A 22,575-nucleotide genomic window follows, 5' to 3' on the forward strand; every position below is an offset into this window, starting at 1 on the left:
TAACAAAATGATAGTGAATTTAGCAGTACCCTTAGTTTCATAGTTTTGGGACAATGGAGCTTACAAACACAGCATTACTTTGTTTATCGTCAGCTATATGTATCTCCACCATAACAAATGAAGCAGATGCAACATTTCATTATTAGAACAAGTAGCAAGTTAAACCATTCAAAATTGATCCTAGAACAAATGTTATCATGGGAACAAACTGAAACAGTACATAAAACTCACTCCACGCATATTGCTTCAAGCAACTTCTCACAATCATCGCTCACTTCCACATTCTCCATCTTCAATCGGCGACGCATCATCTGGCTTTTCCTTCCAGCCACTGCATAAGTTCTAATCAATGACTCAAATACCTCCACTGCTACATCATCTACAGCCTTCTTCAAAATCTCAATAAGACCTTCTGCACCATCCACATCTTTCTGCTGCTCAAAATGTGCCATCAAAGACCCTACAATCACAGGTGATGGAACCCACTTCTGACCATTCCCTCTACCAGTAGATACCGCTTTAGCTAAACAATCAACTGCCACTTTGATATCCTCATTTTTCAAATAATAATCTAAAAATATTTCCCAGGTTTTAGCATTAGGTTTGGCTCCTCTCCTGCAGGCCCTCTCCTTGAGCTCCTCTGCCTTATCTAGCATGCCTTCCTTGGCATATGCACTTATGAGAACATTTGCGACCCTGATATCATAAGTTGAGCACCCAGATTCCCATTCCCTGAAGCACTTCTCTGCACCAGGTACATCCTTCAAGTTAACCAGCACTTGAATCATATTTAGATAGCTTATATTTGCAGTTTTAGGAAAAGCCAGCCTCAAAGAACGCCATATTCGATAAACTTCAAGCAAGTTTCCTGTTCGGCCATACAAAGTAATGAGGAACTGAAAGGCAGAAAGGTCTTTGTTTGCATTTCTCTTCTCCAGTTCTTTAAGTGCTGTTTCCGCCTTCTCAAAATAGCCAGCGTCAACATAAATCGAGGCTAAGTTGCTATATGTTGTCCAATCGGCAGCAACTCGGCCATCCCTCTTCATCTCCTCCATTACTCTTTCAACACCAGAAATATCATTTACAGCTGCCAGAGCCCTCATCCAGACATTGTATGTGTAAGAATCTGGCATGACATTGTTAGCCTTCATTTCTTGTATAATTTCTGGGACCCTTTCAGGCTGACCCACTTTTGTGTAGAGAGTCATAAAGCTATTGTAAGACATGGAGCTTAAACCAAGATTGAGCTCCTTCATCTTTTCAATGAGAGCTTCAGCTTCTTCAGTCATCAATTCTTTACAGTAACAGTTGAGAAGAGCTCCATATGTTAGAAGGTTCTTGGATGTTTCGGGTAGATCAATGAAGTAATTTTCTGCAGCAGGTATGCCTCGAGTTTTGGCAACAAGATCAAGATGTATAGCTTGCTCACTCACAGTTTTATTCATACCCCTCTTAGACATAGTTTCTGATAGCTGTGAAACAATGAAATAATGCTATACATTATGCATGGTATGATTGAAAATTTTTAAGCAAATACATGATTATGACATAAGAGGGTGACGGAAAAGAACGAAGCAAAATACAAAGTAACCATAATATACATTAACCCTGGAAACATTAAGAGCCAAAAAAATAAGGTACAACAGTTTTTAATACGGGGATTCAGAACATACCACTAGTTTGAGACAAATGGTCATAGATTAACTGTAAGGCACAAAATAAAATTTTAAAAAATGGACTTAAATGTTCATAAAATTTGACATGTTTCAACTTCTAGATTCAGACAATCATATCACATAAGCATTGAAGTTCTAAACCATAGGAGTAAAATGTTCATTAATTTTATATAATATCACAAACAATTAATTAGAATACAGGAACATGAAATTGAGGATTTGGAGAAGGATACCTTGAGAGCAGGGTGATAAAGATTGCGACTGCGAAGCTTCTTGATGGTGTCGCTTACTTCCCATTTGAAGACAAGCTTGGAGCTCTTGAGGAACTGATTTAACTGTTGTCTCACACTTACCTCTGAGCTGCCTTCTCTGAACAGCCTCACATACAGTGCTTCTTCCAGGTACTTCTTTGATCTTTTGGTCACATTTTTTGTCCGCCCATATAACTGTGGTATCGCCATTCTTTTTCGTGCTTGCCAATAAACGATCGAAAATCACAACCAATCAACTCATATCGATTCAAAATACCATCATTATTAATCCAATGACAACCGTACACAAGTTATTCACATTTAGTTTCCAAAACACAATATGCCGAGGTCCCGGAAAATGTTGAGATTTTTCCAAGTGAATGTCTAAGAATTCCATCTAACCTCTCTCAAAACTTAACAATTCTTTAGCCCACATTAACTCTACGATTCAATCAGATATTCATAAACGGATTCAATGAAAAGAATATATTACATATTTACAGTTACCACTCACCTTGAAAGTATGCCCCCACGTTCAAGCTGAGGCAAGGTCCGAGCACGGCTTGGTTAATAGAATAAAGGACTGCCACAGGCGGATTCCGACAGCAAGAGAACAACCGCCGATGGCTAGGCGAGTGTGAGTTGGTGGAGTTCCGACGTTACGCTCAAAGTTACCGATAATGAATTCTTTGTGGGTGGATGGTTTAGGGTTTAAGCAAACGAAGGGAAGGGAAGCTTTTTTATCTTTTTTTATTATTTAGGTTATATTCACTTTTTTTCTTTTCTTTGAACAAAGAGATGTTTGGCTTTGAAATCAAGTTTTTTTTTTAAAAAAAAAATACTAACAACAATATACTTTATCATTAGCGTTAACTATATTGGGATAAGTTAATTTAAAAATATATATAAAAAAATTCTAAATATTGCTAATATTTTTTTTTAGTAAAATAAATTAAAATATATAAAGATTGATATAATTTAATTTAATTAACTTAACAGATTCAAAGATAACATAGAAATCATTTAAAATGTAATTTGACTAAAAATATTTATGTTAATATTTTTTTAATATTAAAACGACAACATATTATATCGATTCAAGTTAACATGTCAAATTCACAAGTTAAATTATGAGACCATGATATGCTCATAAAAAATAAATCAAAATAAATTATGAAGCTCAATTCTTAATCAACTCAATGTTGAAGAATGAAATTATAAAAAATCAATTAAAAAATAAAACATGACCTGAGTTAACCCAGGCTAACTCGCCAAACCCGCAACTAAACTCATGAAACTATGATAACTTTATAAAAAGCAAATCAAAACAAATTATGAAGTTCAATTCTCAATCAATTCAACGTTGAATGATGAAATTAAAAAAAATCTAAAAAACACTCAAGTCAACCCGCAACCCAGGTCATGAGACCAAGATAACCTCATAAAAAATAAATCAAAATAAATTATGAAGCCTAATCCCTAGTAAGCTCAATATTAAAAGATAGAATTGAAAAAAAAACTAAAAAAAAAAAAAACAAAGCACTATTCCAGTAAATATTAGTTTTTTTTTAACAGTAAACATTAGTTTTTTTTTTTAATAGACAAGGAATTTTATGAATGTAAGCTTTTTTTTTGAAATTTTAAGTATTGGTATTTTATAACTTGTATGGTTTTTGTTTGTTGTTTATAGTTTAATATCCCTTTTATTTTCGCCGAGGAATCCAACATCTCAACATTTAGAAATTTTTTAGACATACATGTTACACCTAAATAGAAATTGAGATCTAAAGTCCAATCACTTGGAAAATTTTAGGTTTAACATATCATTATACCAAGATAAGGAGTGAGATCTCACATCCTAACACTTAGTGGATTTTATGGTAGTAGATTTTATCTATCCTAGGGGTACCCCTGCTTTTGACTTGACCTGGACAAGTTTAGTTCATTAATAGGTTTGACCCTTATAATCTTGTACTTCAATTTTTTTTTTATGAGAATACTTGTTGAGGGTCATCCACATGAGTAAGGTTATATACACCCTTATACCTAGGTAAGATAGCCTTTTATATCTATGAGGAATCTTCGCCTTTATACTTGGACAAGGTAGTGTCCCTATAATAAATGAGCCATTTTTTTATACTTGGAAAAGGTGATTTTTTCTATCTATATATAGTTACCTTTATACTTGGACAAAATAATTTTTAATGTTCGAGAGTCATTGCCTTTTACCTGGAAATGCTGGTAATTTAATATAGTAAAAAGATTAATACTAGAGGAGAAAGCATGTACTTTTTCATTCATTCATGGTGCTCAAAATACTTAATGATATAGATATCAAGTCCTTAACCTAAAGATAGTATATTTTTAAGTGATTTGAATGTCATGCACAAGCTAGGTTTTTTCCAATGGTGTTCAAGAGGTGATAAGTTTTTGCATCAATCAAATAAACAATTTTGTAAAGGTTATCCTATTTCGATGCTAGTTTTTTTTTTTTTCCCTCAAGGTTTCCTATTACCTCTAGTTTTCTCAAGACTAGATAGTTCCCCAACATAGAAACATTTGTTTCTCACTTTATGATCATTGTACTGAGTTGTCTTTTGTTTATAAATCTTATTATATACTAGAGTCATCAATTGGGTTTCCTCTAATAGGTCTAAATTCATTGTAAGTTCTTTTTCATTATTTTTACTAAAGTAGTTTTGTACCATGTATCTTGGGCACCCAATCTTCATAAGGAACATCTATTTTCTGCTACAAGTCAGGAGAAATGGGGTTTCCCCCATGAAGGTTGTTTGGATGGTTTTATAGGCCCATAAAATCTTATCCAAGAGGTCTATCCATTCTTGTTTTGCTTTTTCAATCTTTTTCTTGAGCCTCTTCAGAACTACTCTATTCATGAGTTTTGTTTGTTCATTTGTCTATGGATGAGACATATAGGAGAATATTTTTTATATTTATAGTCTTTGTTAGTGTTCATTTATTTTTTGTATTGTCAAATTAGGTCTTATTGTCTATAATCAAAACCTTGGATCAGATAAAATAACAAATTATGTTTTTCATATGAAGAAGTTTTTTTTTGTGATATTAATTAGGGCTTTAACCTCTATCCATTTTATGAAATACTCTACAACTACTAGAACAAATCATCTTCTTTCATATGCCTTAGAGAATGGTCATATTATATTCATTTTTTATTTTATTAAAACAAGGGTAAAAAAGATGCAAAGACAATCATTCCAGTCGAGGATTGATAACGTAAAAGGACGAACCCTTAGCACTTGTTATATTTTTAATAAAATCCATGACATCTTAGGTAATGGTGGGCTAGTAAAAACCTGCTCGAGTTAGTTAAGCTTTTAGAGCTCTTACACCTATATATATGTCATAAACCCTTTTGTGGATCTATTTTCAACCCATATTGGATCTCGTATATGGATACACAATTTAAAAATAGTGTAGTTATAGACCTTTGATACAATTGATTATTCACCAATCAATACCATATTGCCTTACCTATAAGGTGAACAACCTTAACCCTATCCATAGATTAGTCTTTAGTTAATTCGTATTTCTTAACGAAAATCCTCCAATCTTTATCTTCATCTCCATAGCTGACCTTGATTACACCTACATGCATCTTTTTATTCTCAATACTTGGACTTTTGATGACCTTTATCCACACATATAGGAGAAAATCTATAGGGTTAGCGCTTACTAACTTTAATAAAAGATTTTATCAGTTATTTTTCTTTATCAAAATTCTTATAAGAGAGACTGTGTTCCCTTTCTCTTCTCAACCAACTAGTAGCCCAAATATCTTTTATTGGTACCTGATCATCAAGGAATCCTTATCTTTAAATTAGCTCTCATACTAATCCATTATCAATTATTAGTCGTCATATACTTTAAAGGGGAATATGTTTAAAACCTTTGCCAACATTAAGCTAGCTAGGAGAGCTTCATACCTTGTGGTATTATTAGATGATACAAACTCAAAACATAATATATACTTAAAGACATATTTTTTAAGGCTAATAAACACAATCTTGTCTCCAAACTAGAACATATTGCATGATACATCCACGAGTGACTCATTAAAGTAGTACTTCACTATGAAGTCCATTATCCTAGATGAGAGATAAATCTATTAAGAGTTGTCACCCTTCTTATGAGTTTTTGTACATCCCTGACTTACAAATAGAGGTGTTATATCTAAGATATTTTGTATATAATTGTGGATGACTGCAACAACTATTGCTAGTATATAATTATGATTGATCACAACAGCAGTAGTCACTATGTAAATTATAATTGACCACAACAGTTGAACCTAAAAATGTTAAAAATAAATAAATAAGCTATAATGATAGAGACTAGTAAATTTATATATGATTAGTCGGTCATTTGGACAGAGATTACTGTGATTGATTGATATCATAATCGATCATTTGGATGAGGACTAATATGATTGATTGGTATTATAGTTGGATTTTTGGATGGAGACTATGGATATAAATATGCGACTAATCGAATGTTTGAACGGAAACTAATGTTATTGATTGGTATCATAATTGATTATTTAGACGATGATAATGGACATGGATATGTAAATTAGGTGGTTGTTTAGATGAAAACTACCATGGTTGATTTAGTATTATAGTCGGCTATTTGGATGAATACTGTGAATATAGATACGAGTATTAGTTGCCATCTAGATGAAGACTAATGTAGATAGTTGTGTTAAGGAGGGTGTCCAAGTGTTCTAATGTGTGCCTAGCCGAAAACATAATTCAAATTTATGTTTGGAACCCATATATTTAGTAGCTTTGAAGGCTTCGTTAGAAATTAGAGTTATACCTGCTGCATTTTTCGGTGCCCCAAATGGAACATGCTACTTTCAGTTTGTTTTTTTTTTTTTTTTTTACACCTGCTGCTGTCCTGCCAAGCTTTATCTTCTAGGTTAAATTAGACAGCAATCCAACTTGACAATGCTTGAGAAAAAAACTTATGTAATAGAGTTTCCTTATCTAGAATGATAAGTTCTGAGATTATAGATCGTTTATTACAAGGAAAACATAATTCATATTTATGTCTAGAACCCATACGTTTAGTAGCTTTGAAGCCTTTGTTAGAAAATAGACTTTCCATACCTTAGATCGTTGTTTATAGGAAATCCATCATAAAGTCTATTCTTTGTAGCAGCAATTTATTTCAGAAATGGTACTGCAGGCAGATAGTGAAAATAGAAATTATTAATGAAATACAACATAGAATATTTAAAACTTCAACACAGCAATGAATTAACATCTATTTATCGCATTTTGCCATGTATTATGTCCCATAGCAAGATCTTTGCAGCTCATACTGGTAAATACCAGCCATAACTTCACCCTACCTTGGATGATTACTACATTCCATCCACTTCCTATTACCAATGAAAAGCTAGACTTGACTCATCAAAAACTTGGCGAATTGATAGACAATTCAAAAGAAATTCAAGGCTACCACACTGCTACTAATACTACTGCTTCTCAGGCTTATCTGGTTCTTCTTCCTTTTCAGGATCTTCCTCCTCCTCCTCTTTCTTTTTCTCTTCTTCTTCTTCCTCGTCTTCTTCAGGAGGATCATATGGCAATGGGGGTGGTATTGGTGTCTTCATAGGGCTAAACTGCGGGAATATATCAGGCCTACTCCCCGGCTTCGGCCTTTCCCACTCCTGCCATGTGAATAAGATGAAGGTAAACCACCAAGTTCAGATATCAATGAACTCTACAGAAGACTATCACTCACCATGCCATGTCAAGCAGCAGATATTCAGGACAAAACTACAAGCCCATAATGTTCCCAAAAGACCTAATTGATGGAATTAAAAATTTCAAAGATTTAACATATAGAGGAAGTTTCATTTATTTCCCATGAATTCATAAGAACCAAACCAGGGCCCAACTTTATGCTTTCAGCAAAAACAGCACAACATTACAACATTTGAAGAACCACATGAAAAAGAAGATTTACACTAATACACAATTTTTCAGTGGAGTAGAGACAGAAGATGAAAGCTATCTAAATGAATAAAGCAGCTTTGATAATTAGAACCATTCACCTAGCAATTCAAAATGTTCATGCAAATTTTTCAAGCTTCAACGCTCAAGATATACAGGAATAGAGCAGTTGACTAGATAACCAGTCACTCAGACAATGATTCCCTCATGCATGATGTCAAAAGGCAACATGGGTGATTTTGAGCGCAGTATATCCTTTTTCTCTCTATCTATCCAATATTGCATGGTTTTCAAGGAATCTACCTCAAAATACAACTGTAGCCCCTGATGCAACACAAGCCAAATGGAGATCAAGTTGCAGAACTACAACTTCAAGAATCAGATTTCCATCTCTAATTATGATGCATATACAAAATACAACCCTGAAAATTTGCACAACTGGGCTTTGGTGGCTGTACCTGAATATGATATATCATCCTAGATCAAATCAACCTTGTTTGTTATCCAATAAAGCAACCTTATGAACTCTCCACTAAAAAAATTGAATGAGATCAATTAGTAGAGAAAATCAAATAGTAGAATTGGATGACAACATTCTAGAAGTTGAGCAGAAAGATAGTTTTGGTTGGTTGGGATGATCTTATAGTCTACATGACCTGGTTAGACAATATACTCAAATTTGAGTGCTCCGCAGAACTCATTAAGCAAAAAATCAAACTCTATATTCCACCCACCACCAAGAAAGAAGGAAAACCCAACACCTCAACCTTTGAGTATGTTTCAATCAATAGCCCTATGAAATCAAGCAGACAATAACTTGATCCACTTTGCATCGATAAAACTAAGCTCACATCAACCATGGATGCTCACTAGTCATTCTTAAGAACTCCACGAAGCCTAATGAATTACAAGGATGAAGCATAGATAAAAATAAGAGCAAATGACATCATTATCCAAATAGCACGACACTCGGAAATAATCTACAAACACAACATTTGAATATCAATTGAGCATATGACCTAGTTTCAGTTTTGAATTCCAAAGGGTGTTTGCAGACCTTCTGAATACATTGTCAGCTTCACTTGGAATTGTTACTAACTGAAGAGCTCCTTTGCTAAATTAATACCCATATGGGCAGTGGCACATTTTCTTTAGAGATTTTTGCACATCACTACCCTCAACAGCACCTCTTTCGTGTTTAATATAGATAGAAGAAATTCGAACAACAAAAGAAATCAAAGATGTGAAACATGGATTATCACAATGAAAAACACCCCTTCCTTGCTTCCTTCCCCTAAGCAACTTTCGTCGAAACATGTCTTTGAGGGTGTTTAACTTGGGTTTTGACGACACTAATTCAACATAATTAATAATATTCTTTGACACGACAATTTCAGAATAAGTAAAAGTAGTAGTAGAGAGAGAGAAGTACGATAGGGAAATCGAGAGGACTTCGGCGAGTCAATTTCTCTTCATCAGGTGCCATAGAAACAACCTGCATCTGCTTCTTCTGTTTCCTGCTCCCGGAACAAACCAATCGTCCAGCCAAAAACCATCCGCAAAATTGGCTTTTAAAACAAGATGAAGACGACGACGCTGAAGCTGTTGTTCTTCCTGCAGATTTAGGTGGCGCCGCTAGGGGTTTCGAAGTTGAACATATCGAGAGGTAAATGGATGCCATTGTTTTTTTCTCCCTATTCGAATAATCTCTTATGGAACAGGTTGCTGTTGTTCTTCTTCACTGATTTGATTCCACAAATTCGGAAGAGAGACGGACTCTGTCTTTCTTTAAATTTCTGGTATCAATCAATACGGCGAGAGAACAAGCAGCGACCGCCTCACTCTCTCTCTCTCGACCCTCAACGCAAACTGCTAGAACACACCTCAATTTTTATTTATTTTTTTGCCGATTATCCTCCAACCTCATTTTCTAGGCGGGCGTGGTTCATCAATTCTCATATACCTGTCGTGGGTCTTTTTGTTGGACCGGCCCAACTCCCAGCTTTCCACCAAGCCCGACTCACGATGAGATTCACCAGCACGTTCAAAGTTACCGATTCCTTTTTTGAAGAATTACTACTGGTTTTGAAAATTTTCTGTACTGTCTCATTTTGTTGTTCCATATTATTATAATATATATAAAAAAATTTAAAATGTATTTAACTATATTTAATTTTTATAAAATCATTAGTTAAAATGATAAATGGTACTTAATTACTTAATCATACAAACATTTTATTAAATTAATATATACTTTAGAATATGTATGTGTGGTTAATTCAAATCCAAATAAATTAACTTAATTGTTTTTCAGATTAATAATGAATAAGATAGTTTCAATAATTCCTCAAGTTTTGGATACCATTGCTTGATTCTTTATGCACCAAGAAATAGGATTAGAACAAAGCAATAAATAATAACCGGTAGTTGAACATTATGTCGTGGGGATAGCTAGTTCAATCTGAATCACAATAAATTTTAAGATAAATAGAAAACAAAAAACCTTAACTTGGACTATCATCTTAAATATTTAACTACTTTAATGACAATATTTATATGAGATTTCCTTGGTTGATGCATATATTGACTTGGGATATTAATAGAGTGAGCAATATCTGATTGAGTAACCACAAGATAAATGAGTCTCCTAACCAATCTTTTGTAATATAAATGGATTACAAAGGATGTCTCCATTAGAGTTTGTTAACTTCAAGTTCGTCCTGCAATCGACATAACAACTTCTCTTTCTTTACTCTTCAAGCTCAATGGGAAAAAAAGCATGACGAGAACTTAAATAACTTGGGTCAGCAAGAATATCTAAAACATACTTGTGTTGACTTAGATAAATGCCTTGTTTGGACTTGAAGACTTCAATAACAAGAAAATTTCTCATCTTGCTAAGATCCTTGAGATGAAAACATTGGCTAAAAAAGGATTTTAAACTAGCAATAACTAATTTGTCAGTATCTATAATGATAATATCATTAACATAAATTAAAATAAAAGTACCTATAATGACAATATCATCAACATAAACTAAACTAAAGATGAGTAACCTTGTTTGTAACAATAAAATAATAAATAATTAGTTTAGATTGTGTAAAACTAGCATAAAAAAGAGTATGATAAACTTAGAAAACCAATTTATAGAGACTTGTTTAAGCCTATAATTAGATTTATTAAGATGACAAAGTAATTGTTTTCATGATACTTGTAACTCGGTGGAAGTTTTATGTAGGCTTATTATGATAAATCTCCATGCAAAAATACATTATTAACATTTGATTAATGAAAAAGGTCATTTTTTAACCGCAGTTACTACAAGAAGAACTCGTACAAAACAAGTTTTGCAACTGGAGAAAAAGTCTTGTGATAATTAATACTTTTAGTTTAAGTATATTCTTTAGCCACAAGCCTAGCCTAGTAGAGTTTGATAGAACCATCAAATTGTTGTTTAATCTTGTACATCTACTTGTATCAACGTGCTATTTATTTTGTAGAAGACTTATAAATGATCAAATGTTATTTTTTTCAAGAGCATCCCACCATTCTAGAGTTTGTACTATTTTTTTAAAAAGACTTGGGCTCTTCATGAGAAGATAAAGATGTGAGAAATGAAGCATGAGAAGTAGTAAAACAATCATATGATAAATAATTTTCTATTGAAAAATAGATACATGCACTTGAAGGTGAAGAATTAGATTATACATAAAAACAATGATAGTTTTTTAAATGTGTAGATAGTTCGTAACTCACTAGGTATAAATTATTTTATTTGAAATAATTTAAACATGATGATATATATATTTGAACATATATTTTCTATGCTAATATGCATATTTAATTTCTTTTATTCTTGTTTGATTAGATGTCTCTTATTTTTGTTTAATTTCCAAGAGGGATACCATTGCTACAAACACAAAATAATTATGGTTTATGAGAATTTATGAATACACAAGGCATGAAATAATAAAAAGAGATGATTGTGAAAGTAATATTAAACATTAAAATATATAAAAGTAATACTAATAAATATAAATAGTTGGATCATAATCTTAAAGTATGTCCTCAACTTAGCTCGACACAACAACTTTAATGAAATTTATTTTTCTTTCTTTTAATTGGTGTCTAGGATTGTGATAAGTGTTTTTCACTTAAAAATGTATTAAAATAATATTTATTTTAGCATTAAAAAAATCTAAAATCATAAAAAAATAATTTTAAAAATTAAGTTTTTATATATATATAAAATCATAGCCCACCACCGTGAATTCCAGAGCTAGCCAAAATAATCATAACCCTAACCTCTCTCTCCCCCCCCCCCCTTCCCCAACCAAAATATCACAAAAATTTGTTGTGAATCCTGGTCTTTTTTCATAATTAATGCCTTTTTTTTACAACTTACATGGCATCCAATCCATAGCTCTTTGCATCCCATATTAAGAAATCCTAAAAAAATCCCTGGCAATCTGATTTTTTAAAATAAATTATGAAACTTAATTCTCAATCAATCAATTATTGAAGAATAAAATTAAAAAAAAATAATTAAAAAAAACATAAAAAACCATCAGAGTCAAACAAACAAACCCGTGAACTGGGTCATGAGATCAAGATAAAATCATATAGCACAAATTGAAATAAATTGTGAAGCTTAATTCCCAACCAACACAATATTGAAGGATGAAATTGAAAAAAATCAACTAAAAAAAGGACAAAAAACACCTAAGTTAACCTATCTAACCCGTGACCGAGTTATAAGACTATGATAACCCCATATAAAAAAATAATAAGTTTTTTTTATAAAGTTCAATTCCTAATCAGCCCAATGTTGAAGTATTAAATTAAAAAAATAAAAAATAACTCGAATCAACTGGAGATAACCTACTAAATCCAGGATAAGAGATTAGGACAACTCTATAGAAATCACATAAAAAAAAAAGTTCAATTCCCAATCAATCCAATGTTGAAGGATGAAATTAAAAACAAAATTAAATTAACAAATGGACAAACAAATATCCGATTTAACATGACTAACCTGTAAAACTCGCGAGCTAGATTATGAGACCATGATAACCCCATGAAAAACAAATGAAATAATAATTATGAAACTTAATTTCTAATCAACTCAATGTTAAAATGATGAAGTTGAGAAATAAATAATGAAAAAATGACAAAAAAACACAGACTAATCTACAAAACTTATGACCTGAATTATGAAACCGAGAAACTCTTTAGAAAGCAAATCAAAATAAATTATAAAGTTCAATAAGAATTAATTTTTTTTTAAATAAGATTTTTTTAAAAGAATCCTCACAATTGTGAGGACCAAAGTGAAAAGGAAAAAAAATTATGCTCTTTGTTGAGAGTGGGATTTGAACCCACGCCCTTTCGGACCAGAACCTTAATCTGGCGCCTTAGACCAACTCGGCCATCTCAACAAGACAGCGTGATGAGTCAAACTAAAGTAACTTAATAATTATCACTTGTTTTCTTTTCTTGGAAACAGCTTCAAAGCTTTGATAATTGAATGACAACGCAAAAGAGCATGCAATTAAGATATCTGGTATTCAATTTCCTTACTCGTCAGTTTGATTTTTTTTAATTAAAATCATTTTTCAATTAAAAATAATTTAAAATAAATCAACTGTTTTTATGCATGCTAAAGAAAACTTTTTTAATAAAAATAATTGAATCCAATCTTATACGAACATGTTTAATAATACAATTGCAACATTTTTTTAAAAATATTTTTTAATTATTTTGAAATAAAAATCTAAAAAAAAAAATCAATTCAGCTAAGGCTATATTTGTTTCCCGAAAAGTGGTTTCCGGGAAATCACTTTCCAAACTTTCCTGTGTTTGTTTGCCATTAGAAAAGTTGGTCAACGAAAAACACTTTTCAGTCAAAGAAAAATTTAACTTGGTTTCCAGGAAAGTGTTTTCCTGAAAAATTTGGGCGGAAAACACTTTCCGGAAGTTGTGAAAAATTTAAAAATATCATATTATTTGCTAATTATATCAAATTTGGTCTTCAAACTTTTGATTGCTATATATATTTTGTTTTGAATATTTATTTTTCAATTTCATCTCTTAAAATTTAATTTTTATATTAATTTTGGTCCTCATTTTTATAATTGTTATTTGTTTTTTCCTTATTATTTTTGTATTGAAATTTTTTATTTATCAAATTTAATCCTTATTCTTTTGATTGTTACTTATTTTATTTAAAATAATTTATAAAATCTTAATTATTATTATTTTAATTTCTTCATCTTTCATTTTTTTTATTTTTAGATTTGATCTCTATTATTTTGATTATTATTTATTTTATTTGAGATAATTTATGAAATTATATTTTTTTTCAATTTCATTCTCATTCAACTTTTTAATTTGTAAGATTTGTTCCTCATTATTTTAATAAACTTGAGAAAAATAAAACATTAATAAGTTATTTTCCAGCTCATTTTCCATAACATAACTAAACACTGAAAAATGTTTTCCAACTTATTTTTCATTATACTACCAAACATCAGAAAATAATTCACTTCGAAATTTATTTTTTTTAAAAAAATTACTTTAATAAACAGGGCCTAAATTAATTTTGAAATTAATATAACAAACACGTTCCCATGTTTCAAATGTCCATAACCACTCTTGAATTAACAATATTTCTATTAATAATTTAGTGCATAGTTGTGATCGCAACTTCAAATTCAATTTTCCCACTCATTAATGAAAAAAAAAAAAAAAACTTAGGTCCCAAAACGCGACCTTATCCAAACCAAATCCCGCAATTCGCTTAAATCGCGATTCGCAGGTAATGCAAGCATTTAAAAAACTCCAAAACATGGGCTCCACACCCTTTAGATCACAATCCAACGGCACATAATTATTCCAACACAAAAAAAATGAGTGAGATTCACCGATGTGGAAGTGGGGCCACCGCCCTCACACAACGACGAGAGCAGCATGCTCTCTGCCCCCCCTCGTTTTGACCGCTTCAATAGCTGGAGAAGAAAGAGACCTGGGCGCGTGAACCCTTTCTTCCATCTCGCGCGTTGCCCAACCATCACATTCAAAAGTAAGTCAAAAGACACGAGACAAAACATCACTCATTCCCTTCACTCATTCAAAATGGGCCCCGATGCTTCTTTGTTCCACCTCCACAACAACGCGCCAGCTTCACTCTGTGCCCTCCCACCCCTGCCTCCGGTCCTTGCCTTTAAGAGTTTGAAAATCCTCTCTCATTTTCTTGTCCTTCAATCAACAAAAACTATAATTGTTTCTTTACACTCTACATGCAAAGAGAGAGAGAGTGGGTAACTGTAGGGGCGGCAGCAGAGATTGAGATAATTGATTTTTGAAAAGAAAAGGAAAAACAAAAAAAAATCTAATAGAGAGAGATCAAGGATGAACGTTGTAGGGAGACGACAGATGCCGAGATCGAATTCGACGACGGCGCATCACCACCGTCAGTACTCGGATAATTTCCTGGACAGTAGTAGATGGCTTCTTCAGTCATCTTCACAGGTTGGTTAGTTAGTTAATGAGTTAATCTCAATCTTTCTTTGCCTATGTTTCTTCTTAAGAAAAAGAGATGGGTGGCGTTTGAAAATTGCAGGACTTTGGACACAGGTCAAGATCATCGAGTCTAAGAAAGATCGGAGATGATCAGTTCAGTCCTGGTCTATTCGATCTCCATTCTTTTGATACTGACTTGTTGCCAGAGCTAAAACCACTTAATCAAGCAGCAGCTGCAAGTCGAGGTGAAAATAATAACCTTACTAAAAGTATGTCTTTGGACAAGGAAAGATTGAACAGCAACAACAATGTTGCAAAGATCAAAGTTGTGGTATGTTGACTCTGTTTATTTACTCAAATCAAAATCTTTTCTTGTAGTTGTAGTGATTGGTTGAGAGAATTTGTAATCTTGCAGGTACGTAAGAGACCGTTAAACAAAAAGGAGATAGCAAAGAAAGAGGAAGACATCATCACCATCGAATCGAATTCGAATTCGAATTCTCTCACAGTTCATGAAACCAAACTCAAGGTGATTACTGCTTGCTGACTAAATGTTTCTTTACATTGACATTGTTGTGGTATTTGTATGTACAATGTGAATCCAAGGATGTCGTCGTGCGTTGAATCTCTATTATTTTTCTTTGTTGTTGTTTTGAATGGAAGGGTGTAAAATGCTATGATAATGTATGCATGTGCAGGTTGATTTGACTGAATATGTTGAGAAACATGAATTTGTTTTTGATGCGGTGCTGAATGAAGGTGTTTCGAATGATGAAGTGAGTATTAGTATATCGACAATTGGTGTTTCATTATAGGAATGAATTATCAGCTGGTTTCATCTGATTTCTTTTTCTTTTTTCTTTTTTCTATTGATGTATCTAGGTGTACTCCCAGACTGTTCAACCAATAGTTCCTCTAATTTTCCAGCGAACAAAAGCAACTTGCTTTGCATATGGGCAAACAGGCAAGCAGTTTGGATTTATATGATATTCTCTCTGCTTGATACTGACTAACAGAATCACTTTCCTTGTTATAAACTCTTCTAACTTATTTCTCCCCATTCTCCTGCTTTTACCTTGGCTATAACTAAACTACACAAGTCAGTGCTTGGTATTCCATGTCATGTAACTTTCCCTGGTTTAACGGCATGGTAAAACTCTTTTAATATTTGGGGTAATGGTGTTTAAATGTGGTCTACAAATGCAGCAAATGACCTTCATAGAAAGTGAAAAAGGGAAGAATAGGAGGAAAGAAATCCTGTGTTTTGGTTTGTTGTTTCTGTGGTCTTATTGTTTTATGTTTTCCATGCCTTCCTTACTCCTTTCCATCATATTTTTGTGAATAAACTTGGTGATTAATAATTCCCAACCAGGGAGTGGAAAGACTTATACCATGCAACCGCTGCCTCTCAAAGCATCCCAAGACATATTAGGATTGATGCGCCATACATATTGGAACCAAGGCTTTCAATTGTTTGTCAGTTTCTTTGAGATATATGGAGGGAAACTATTTGATCTCCTCAATGATCGGAAGTAAGTTATTGAAGGTCATAGGTTTTGGGTTGGCTAAAAATCTAAAGTTATGTTCAATCATCCAAACGGCTTCTTGGTTCTGCAGAAAGCTGTGCATGAGGGAGGATGGGAAACAACAGGTCTGCATTGTTGGTTTGCAAGAATACAGAGTTTCAGATGTTGAGGCAATTAGGGAGTTCATTGAGAAAGGAAATGCCACAAGAAGCACTGGCACAACTGGTGCAAATGAGGAATCCTCCCGATCACATGCTATACTTCAGCTTGCCATCAAGAAGTCAGCCAATGGCTCTGACTCAAAGCCTTCCCGGTTAGTGGGAAAATTGTCTTTTATAGATCTTGCTGGAAGTGAGCGCGGGGCAGATACTACTGATAATGATAAACAGACAAGGTAGACCATGCTCTTACTATCTTGTTTCTCTGAAACTGTCCTTATTTCAACTGGTTCCATTGGATGCCCAAACAGATCTTCTTGGTCACAAATTGCACCAAGTCAACAATTTGACCTTTTTTCTTTCTTCTACAATTATGACTACTGTCTTAGCACCTTGATGTCAAAAAAATTCTGCGGGGTTCAATTAAACCACTAAATAATTTTTACTTTTTTTTTCAGAATAGAAGGTGCTGAAATTAATAAGAGCTTACTCGCCCTGAAAGAATGTATCAGAGCTCTTGACAGTGACCAGGGTCACATACCCTTCAGAGGCAGTAAGCTGACAGAAGTTCTCAGAGATTCATTTGTTGGTGACTCCCGCACTGTTATGATATCATGTATTTCACCAAGCTCAGGATCATGTGAACACACTCTCAACACTCTCAGATATGCTGATAGGTATGGGGTTTTGTAACTGAAGTAGCTGTGAGGAAGTGAGCTCTATGTTTTGCTTGAATACCTCTGACAGACATTTATTTTCCAGGGTTAAGAGTCTATCAAAAGGGAACAACTCCAAGAGGGATCCATTGTCTTCTTCCAACCTTAGGGAATCAACTACCTTGCCCTTGACTTCATTTTCACCATCTGAACCAACCTTTGTAGATAGCATAGCTGATTTTCCCAATGAAAAGAGCAGGTTTGGATGGTCAAGACCAACTGAGAGAGAAACATCTCCACCTTTTAATATGGACCGTGTTCCAAGCGGAAGGGCAGAGGGAAATTTATCTGCATCTGTTCAAACAGATTATTACAAGGTCCAGAGTGTTGGTCAAAGTGGCATCATTGCTAATGATTGCAATTACACTGAAGAATCCTATGAACATGAAAAACCATCATGGATGAATAATAATAAGAAGGTAGACACCTTCCAAAAATCAGCTTTGGAGGATAGGCGGAGAACAGATACTCTGATGAAACAGAGGGATGTCCTTGCAGTTCAGGCTAACAATTCTCATTCAGATGATGAACTTAATGTCCTGTTGAAGGCAAGTGCATTCTAGATATTCTATATTGTTTCTGAACAGTTGTTCAATTGCGAATTAAATTTTGCTGTGGCTTCTTTTAGGAAGAGGAAGATCTTGTATCTGCGCACCGAAAACAAGTGGAGGAGACAATAGACATTGTTAGGGAGGTGAGTCATGATATCTTTTTGATGCATCACATTTCTCTGCCATAATAAAACTGAAATAATCTTTCATATTTATGCAGGAGATGGACTTGCTTGCTGAAGCTGACCAACCAGGCAATCAACTTGATGAATATATCTCCAAGTTAAATGCCATTCTTTCACAGAAGGCTGCAGGAATAGTACAACTGCAGACCCGTTTGGCTCAATTCCAGAAACTTATGAATGAGTATAATGTTTTAGTATCATAATTGTCCACTTGATCAATATCAAAGAGTGCCAGGGATCAAATGCTAAGTCTCTGATTATTTGTTGTGATGGCTCTTCTTCACTTGTTGCGGTTTTGGTTTGATTATATTGTAACTTAACCCGGTTACAGGGGGATAATGCTTTTTAGGGTTGGGGTGAGTGGTTGGATTTGAGCCTTGTTTCTTCCCCTAATAGCCAGCAGTATTGTGGCTCGACATGGATATCCTGTTTGGATTGCAAAGCTATAATACACATATTTTTTAAAGAACCGTGACATTAAAAAGTGTTTTAGCAAAAGATATCCTGTTTGGATTGCTAGCATCCTATAATACAAACGCTGTTGATTGCTAGCATATTGTTTTTGATGGTTACTCCACATGGATCATGCTGGAATTGATACAGTTGATTTGCTGTTCTCTGGAACTCTTCGTGAATGAATAATTCTGCCGCTGCATTACTATCAACAACTTGCTGGTTTTGGTGCCGCGGAGGCATGTGATGCTTGTCACTTCTGTATCTCTAGCTAAGAGAGTAGTGATTTTATTTTCATTTTCCTTTATTATTGTCCCAGTTTGGTTGCTTGATTTCTAATAAACTTTTCTGACGACATGCTGGTAGATTATTAGCCCTTTTCGGCAACTGTCACTGCATTTGCTTATTGTCTATCTCTGCTGCCGAACTCGAGCAAACTTGGCATTTGCTCATGATACAAGGTTCCTTTAACTTGGAGATTTTTTATACCTAATTAGCAACCCAGACGATGTGGTTCTCTGGTAGAAATAATGCCCTCGTAGACTCGAACTAGCCTATCTGAGTTGGATGGTTTAATATGGACCGGAAATGTAAATAGAGTTAAGAGACATGGGTTGTGGCCATCTGGTGTTTGAGCCAGTTTGCGTGTATTTCGACTAATTCTACGGGTCTTGAAGTTAATGACCATGTAAGTCTTCAGTGGTCTTGAGGTTTGTGAGATTCAAACTAGTGGCATTTAGGGAGTAAATCTAGGGTCTGACCAGTTGAGGTATATGCGGTAGTTGATTTAATTTAGAAATTATTAATTTATTATTATAAATTCCAATAAACAGAAAAAATAAACTTAGTTGATATTGCAGCACCTTCTATTACATATGGCCTAAAAGAAACAAGACAAATATAAACATGATTAGCAAAACAATGATGGATAGAAACACCATTAGCAGCAGATAGCCTAAAAGTCAGAAGGCCAGAGCCATGTTCTGTCCACATTCATGACAAGCCCACATGATGGATCGACATTGTCTAGCTTATTTATTGTTAAATCCAAATGAAGGAGGAGTGATTCAAGTGAGAAACATGAGAGGACAGGCTTCTTCGGGACCCATTTGAGTTCATTTGTGACTGTGGGCGCATTCAACACATGACACTGCGAGCAAAAGTTGAAGGAGAAAGAAAGAGGTGGCACTCTTTTCAATCACATGAAAGCATCGTGGGGCTACAACATTTGGATGATTTTAATGTCATCTTGTTGGGTGGGCACTTGAACTTTAGTTATGCCACAACGAATCAACTAACACTAAAAGATTGAAGCCACATTTATGTCACCAACATGCTTGTAGTTTGATGGTGCTTTTGTAAAATACAATGGTAGAGGTCTTAGTATAAACTTTTGTGAATCCATTGCCGACGAGTCGCGGTTCCGGTGTTTGTCAAGAAGCATTTATTATTTTAAAATTATGTTTTGAGATTTTTTTTTATTTTTTTATTGATGATTTTTTTCTTGAATTCTAAAAAAAGTATATGATAGCACATTAAGAAAATGTAAGGGGAAAAAATTTGTTGGTCTTGCTGTCATAATCCAGTTTTGACTCTCTTTTTCTTATTTTTTTTTTGAAAAATATTCCAAAGATAGCGAAAATTAAAAAGAAATAAAAAAATATTTTTGATGTATTTGTGTTGTTTTTGGCATTTTCAATGTCTTTTCAAAAGAATTAAAAATTCAAAAAATCTACTTTCGATGTATTTATTTTAAAATAACTGATTTATTTTTCTAATCGAGTCAACGTTGATGTTGTATTTTTTTTTTAAAAATATTTGAACAAGATGACCAAAAGTGCAAAAAGAAAAAGAAAAATGAGGGATCAAAGTGATTTTGGGTTGCTTAGTCACCAAGTTTGCTTGGGAGCCAAGCAATTGGAAAAAAAAAACAAATTATTTTGCCTATAAATATTGAGAAAATCTCATATACAGGGGGGAATTGGTAGGAGCATTAGCCAAAAAAGAAAAGCTAAAAAACATTATACCTCACATTCTCTCCCAAAAGACACAAAAAACCATATTCCCGTTATTCTTAAACCCAACCGCCAACCATACAGATGAGAGAACAAAAAAACACCATGGGGGCCATCTTATCTAACACCATCGTAACCCTTTCTCAAAACACCATAGCCATCTTATCCATCACCATCATAACCCTTTCTTAGAACACCATAGCCACTATACTTTTCGTAAAACCCACCATCAACTATAACCAGCAGTCAAATATGCTCATTTTCTAAAAATCACAGCGCCTTCCCCAAACCACAATAAAGCAAACCAAACATTGTAGTAATCTCCCTATCTCATTATTGAAAGCCCCTCTAGCCACACAAACTAGTGTGATATAAACAAAGTTAGGCCCGAATTTAGTCTTAAAATGTTTGTTGGTCAGTTTTACGAGATTAGACATATCTCTCAAACTATACATCGGAATAAGTTGAAATTTTACAGGGAGATACTAGACATATGAAACTATAGTTTGGTAAATGTTTAGGTCAAATGGATTTTAGAAACATATTATTTCAAAGAGTCAAAGTTACTAGACAAATCTTGTCAAATCTGTCAAACTAGACCTTTGTGTACTGTTTTGGACATATATAGAGCTACAAGTGGAATATTTCTGCGATTCAAGTTTGTTTGGAATCTAGACATCTCAAGCTTTCCAACCATATATGTTAGGCCTAGTAATGCATCCAGACGAGAGTAAACAACATGTTTGAAGATAAGACTGAAAATCTACAAAGAATGTATGAAAATTGGAGATACGAGCTACATGAAAGAATTGTGGCATGAAGACTTGTTTTTATTATCCTATTTTATTTATTTATTTCATTTTGAATAATTATTTTGAATTTGAGTTTTTTCTAGCCCATTATATATATAAGGTATGATTTAGCATCCTTAAATACAAAAATTTAAGAAAAATATTTTTGTTAATATCTTTGCACGCATTTTGTTGGATTTAATAACCAGTTTATGAAATCCATGAGAACTTAACCTACATTTTAAAAATAACAAAAAAATATTTTTTTTCCAATATCAAAGATTATTAACTTATATGTAAGACGTATTCCCAATATTAAAATAAAAAAATGAGTCAAGAATGACTAGGCTTGACCTTAAAACTATGATTCACTCTACTGGGATGAACCAACTTTAACTATTAGTTAGACTAACAGTTAGAAAACACAATAACACTTTAGTTTATATTAGGTAGATAAACAATATAGCTTATTTTAGGTATGTTGTACCAGGGGTGATACATCATTTCTATACACAACCAGTTTCCTTATCCAGATTCTAAGACCAGTTAGGGTTCCTAGTGCAAATGCTAAAGAGTTAATTTGAAAAAAAAATCAAACAAAAAAGAAAAAAAATGACCTGAGTTGACTCGGTTAACTTGTCAACCCCAGGTCAAAAGACCTCGATAACTCTATAGAAAGGAAATACAAAAAATTTCAAGTCCAACTCCTTATCAATCCAATATTGAAGGA

General features: G+C 33.5%; 3 protein-coding genes and 1 non-coding gene across 6 annotated transcripts; 1 reads left to right on the forward strand and 3 right to left on the reverse strand.

Annotated features, from left to right (window-relative positions):
- On the reverse strand, positions 1–2,691 carry LOC7462981 (pentatricopeptide repeat-containing protein At1g60770). Of its 3 annotated transcripts, none has more exons than XM_024589544.2 (3): positions 2,442–2,691; positions 1,910–2,138; positions 1–1,472 (listed from the first exon to the last, which is right to left on the reverse strand). In XM_024589544.2, the coding sequence occupies exons 2-3, from the start codon at positions 2,135–2,137 to the stop codon at positions 228–230; spliced, it is 1,473 nt and encodes a 490-aa protein (XP_024445312.1). In that variant the 5' UTR covers position 2,138; positions 2,442–2,691; the 3' UTR covers positions 1–227. The 3 variants fall into 3 exon arrangements, with proteins under 3 accessions (XP_024445312.1, XP_024445311.1, XP_002324293.2); XM_024589543.2 differs by having other exon boundaries at positions 1,910–2,148; XM_002324257.4 differs by having other exon boundaries at positions 1,910–2,690.
- A 4,470-nt stretch (positions 2,692–7,161) lies between these two features.
- On the reverse strand, positions 7,162–9,859 carry LOC7476278 (uncharacterized). Its single transcript, XM_002324951.3, has 2 exons — positions 9,362–9,859; positions 7,162–7,643 (listed from the first exon to the last, which is right to left on the reverse strand). Exons 1-2 carry the CDS (start codon positions 9,608–9,610, stop codon positions 7,449–7,451), a joined length of 444 nt encoding a protein of 147 aa, XP_002324987.1. The 5' UTR covers positions 9,611–9,859; the 3' UTR covers positions 7,162–7,448.
- Positions 9,860–13,286: 3,427 nt separating this feature from the next.
- TRNAL-AAG (transfer RNA leucine (anticodon AAG)) lies at positions 13,287–13,367 on the reverse strand. Its single transcript has one exon. It is a non-coding gene; the product is annotated as a tRNA-Leu (tRNA).
- Positions 13,368–15,117: 1,750 nt separating this feature from the next.
- On the forward strand, positions 15,118–19,055 carry LOC7476279 (kinesin-like protein KIN-13B). The gene is made up of 11 exons (XM_052449028.1): positions 15,118–15,459; positions 15,551–15,781; positions 15,866–15,979; positions 16,149–16,226; positions 16,333–16,414; positions 16,823–16,982; positions 17,068–17,370; positions 17,593–17,811; positions 17,897–18,402; positions 18,483–18,544; positions 18,622–19,055. Exons 1-11 carry the CDS (start codon positions 15,340–15,342, stop codon positions 18,787–18,789), a joined length of 2,043 nt encoding a protein of 680 aa, XP_052304988.1. The 5' UTR covers positions 15,118–15,339; the 3' UTR covers positions 18,790–19,055.
- Positions 19,056–22,575: the final 3,520 nt, after the last annotated feature.

The sequence above is a fragment of the Populus trichocarpa genome, chromosome 18 (assembly GCF_000002775.5).
Source record: "Populus trichocarpa isolate Nisqually-1 chromosome 18, P.trichocarpa_v4.1, whole genome shotgun sequence".
NCBI lineage: Eukaryota > Viridiplantae > Streptophyta > Magnoliopsida > Malpighiales > Salicaceae > Populus > Populus trichocarpa.

What these genes read in the sequence shown, in the direction of transcription:
- LOC7462981 (XM_024589544.2), bottom strand. Translation starts at nt 2,137, where the DNA reads ATGGCGATACCACAGTTATATGGGCGGACAAAAAATGTGACCAAAAGA. An exon ending in TTTATCACCCTGCTCTCAAG is followed by an intron (nt 1,473 to 1,909) that starts GTATCCTTCTCC and finishes ATTGTTTCACAG; the next exon opens with CTATCAGAAACTATGTCTAA.
- LOC7476279 (XM_052449028.1), top strand. Translation starts at nt 15,340, where the DNA reads ATGAACGTTGTAGGGAGACGACAGATGCCGAGATCGAATTCGACGACG. An exon ending in TTCTTCAGTCATCTTCACAG is followed by an intron (nt 15,460 to 15,550) that starts GTTGGTTAGTTA and finishes TGAAAATTGCAG; the next exon opens with GACTTTGGACACAGGTCAAG. An exon ending in ACTCTCAGATATGCTGATAG is followed by an intron (nt 17,812 to 17,896) that starts GTATGGGGTTTT and finishes TTTATTTTCCAG; the next exon opens with GGTTAAGAGTCTATCAAAAG.
- LOC7476278 (XM_002324951.3), bottom strand. Translation starts at nt 9,610, where the DNA reads ATGGCATCCATTTACCTCTCGATATGTTCAACTTCGAAACCCCTAGCG. An exon ending in GTCCTCTCGATTTCCCTATC is followed by an intron (nt 7,644 to 9,361) that starts GTACTTCTCTCT and finishes TTCACATGGCAG; the next exon opens with GAGTGGGAAAGGCCGAAGCC.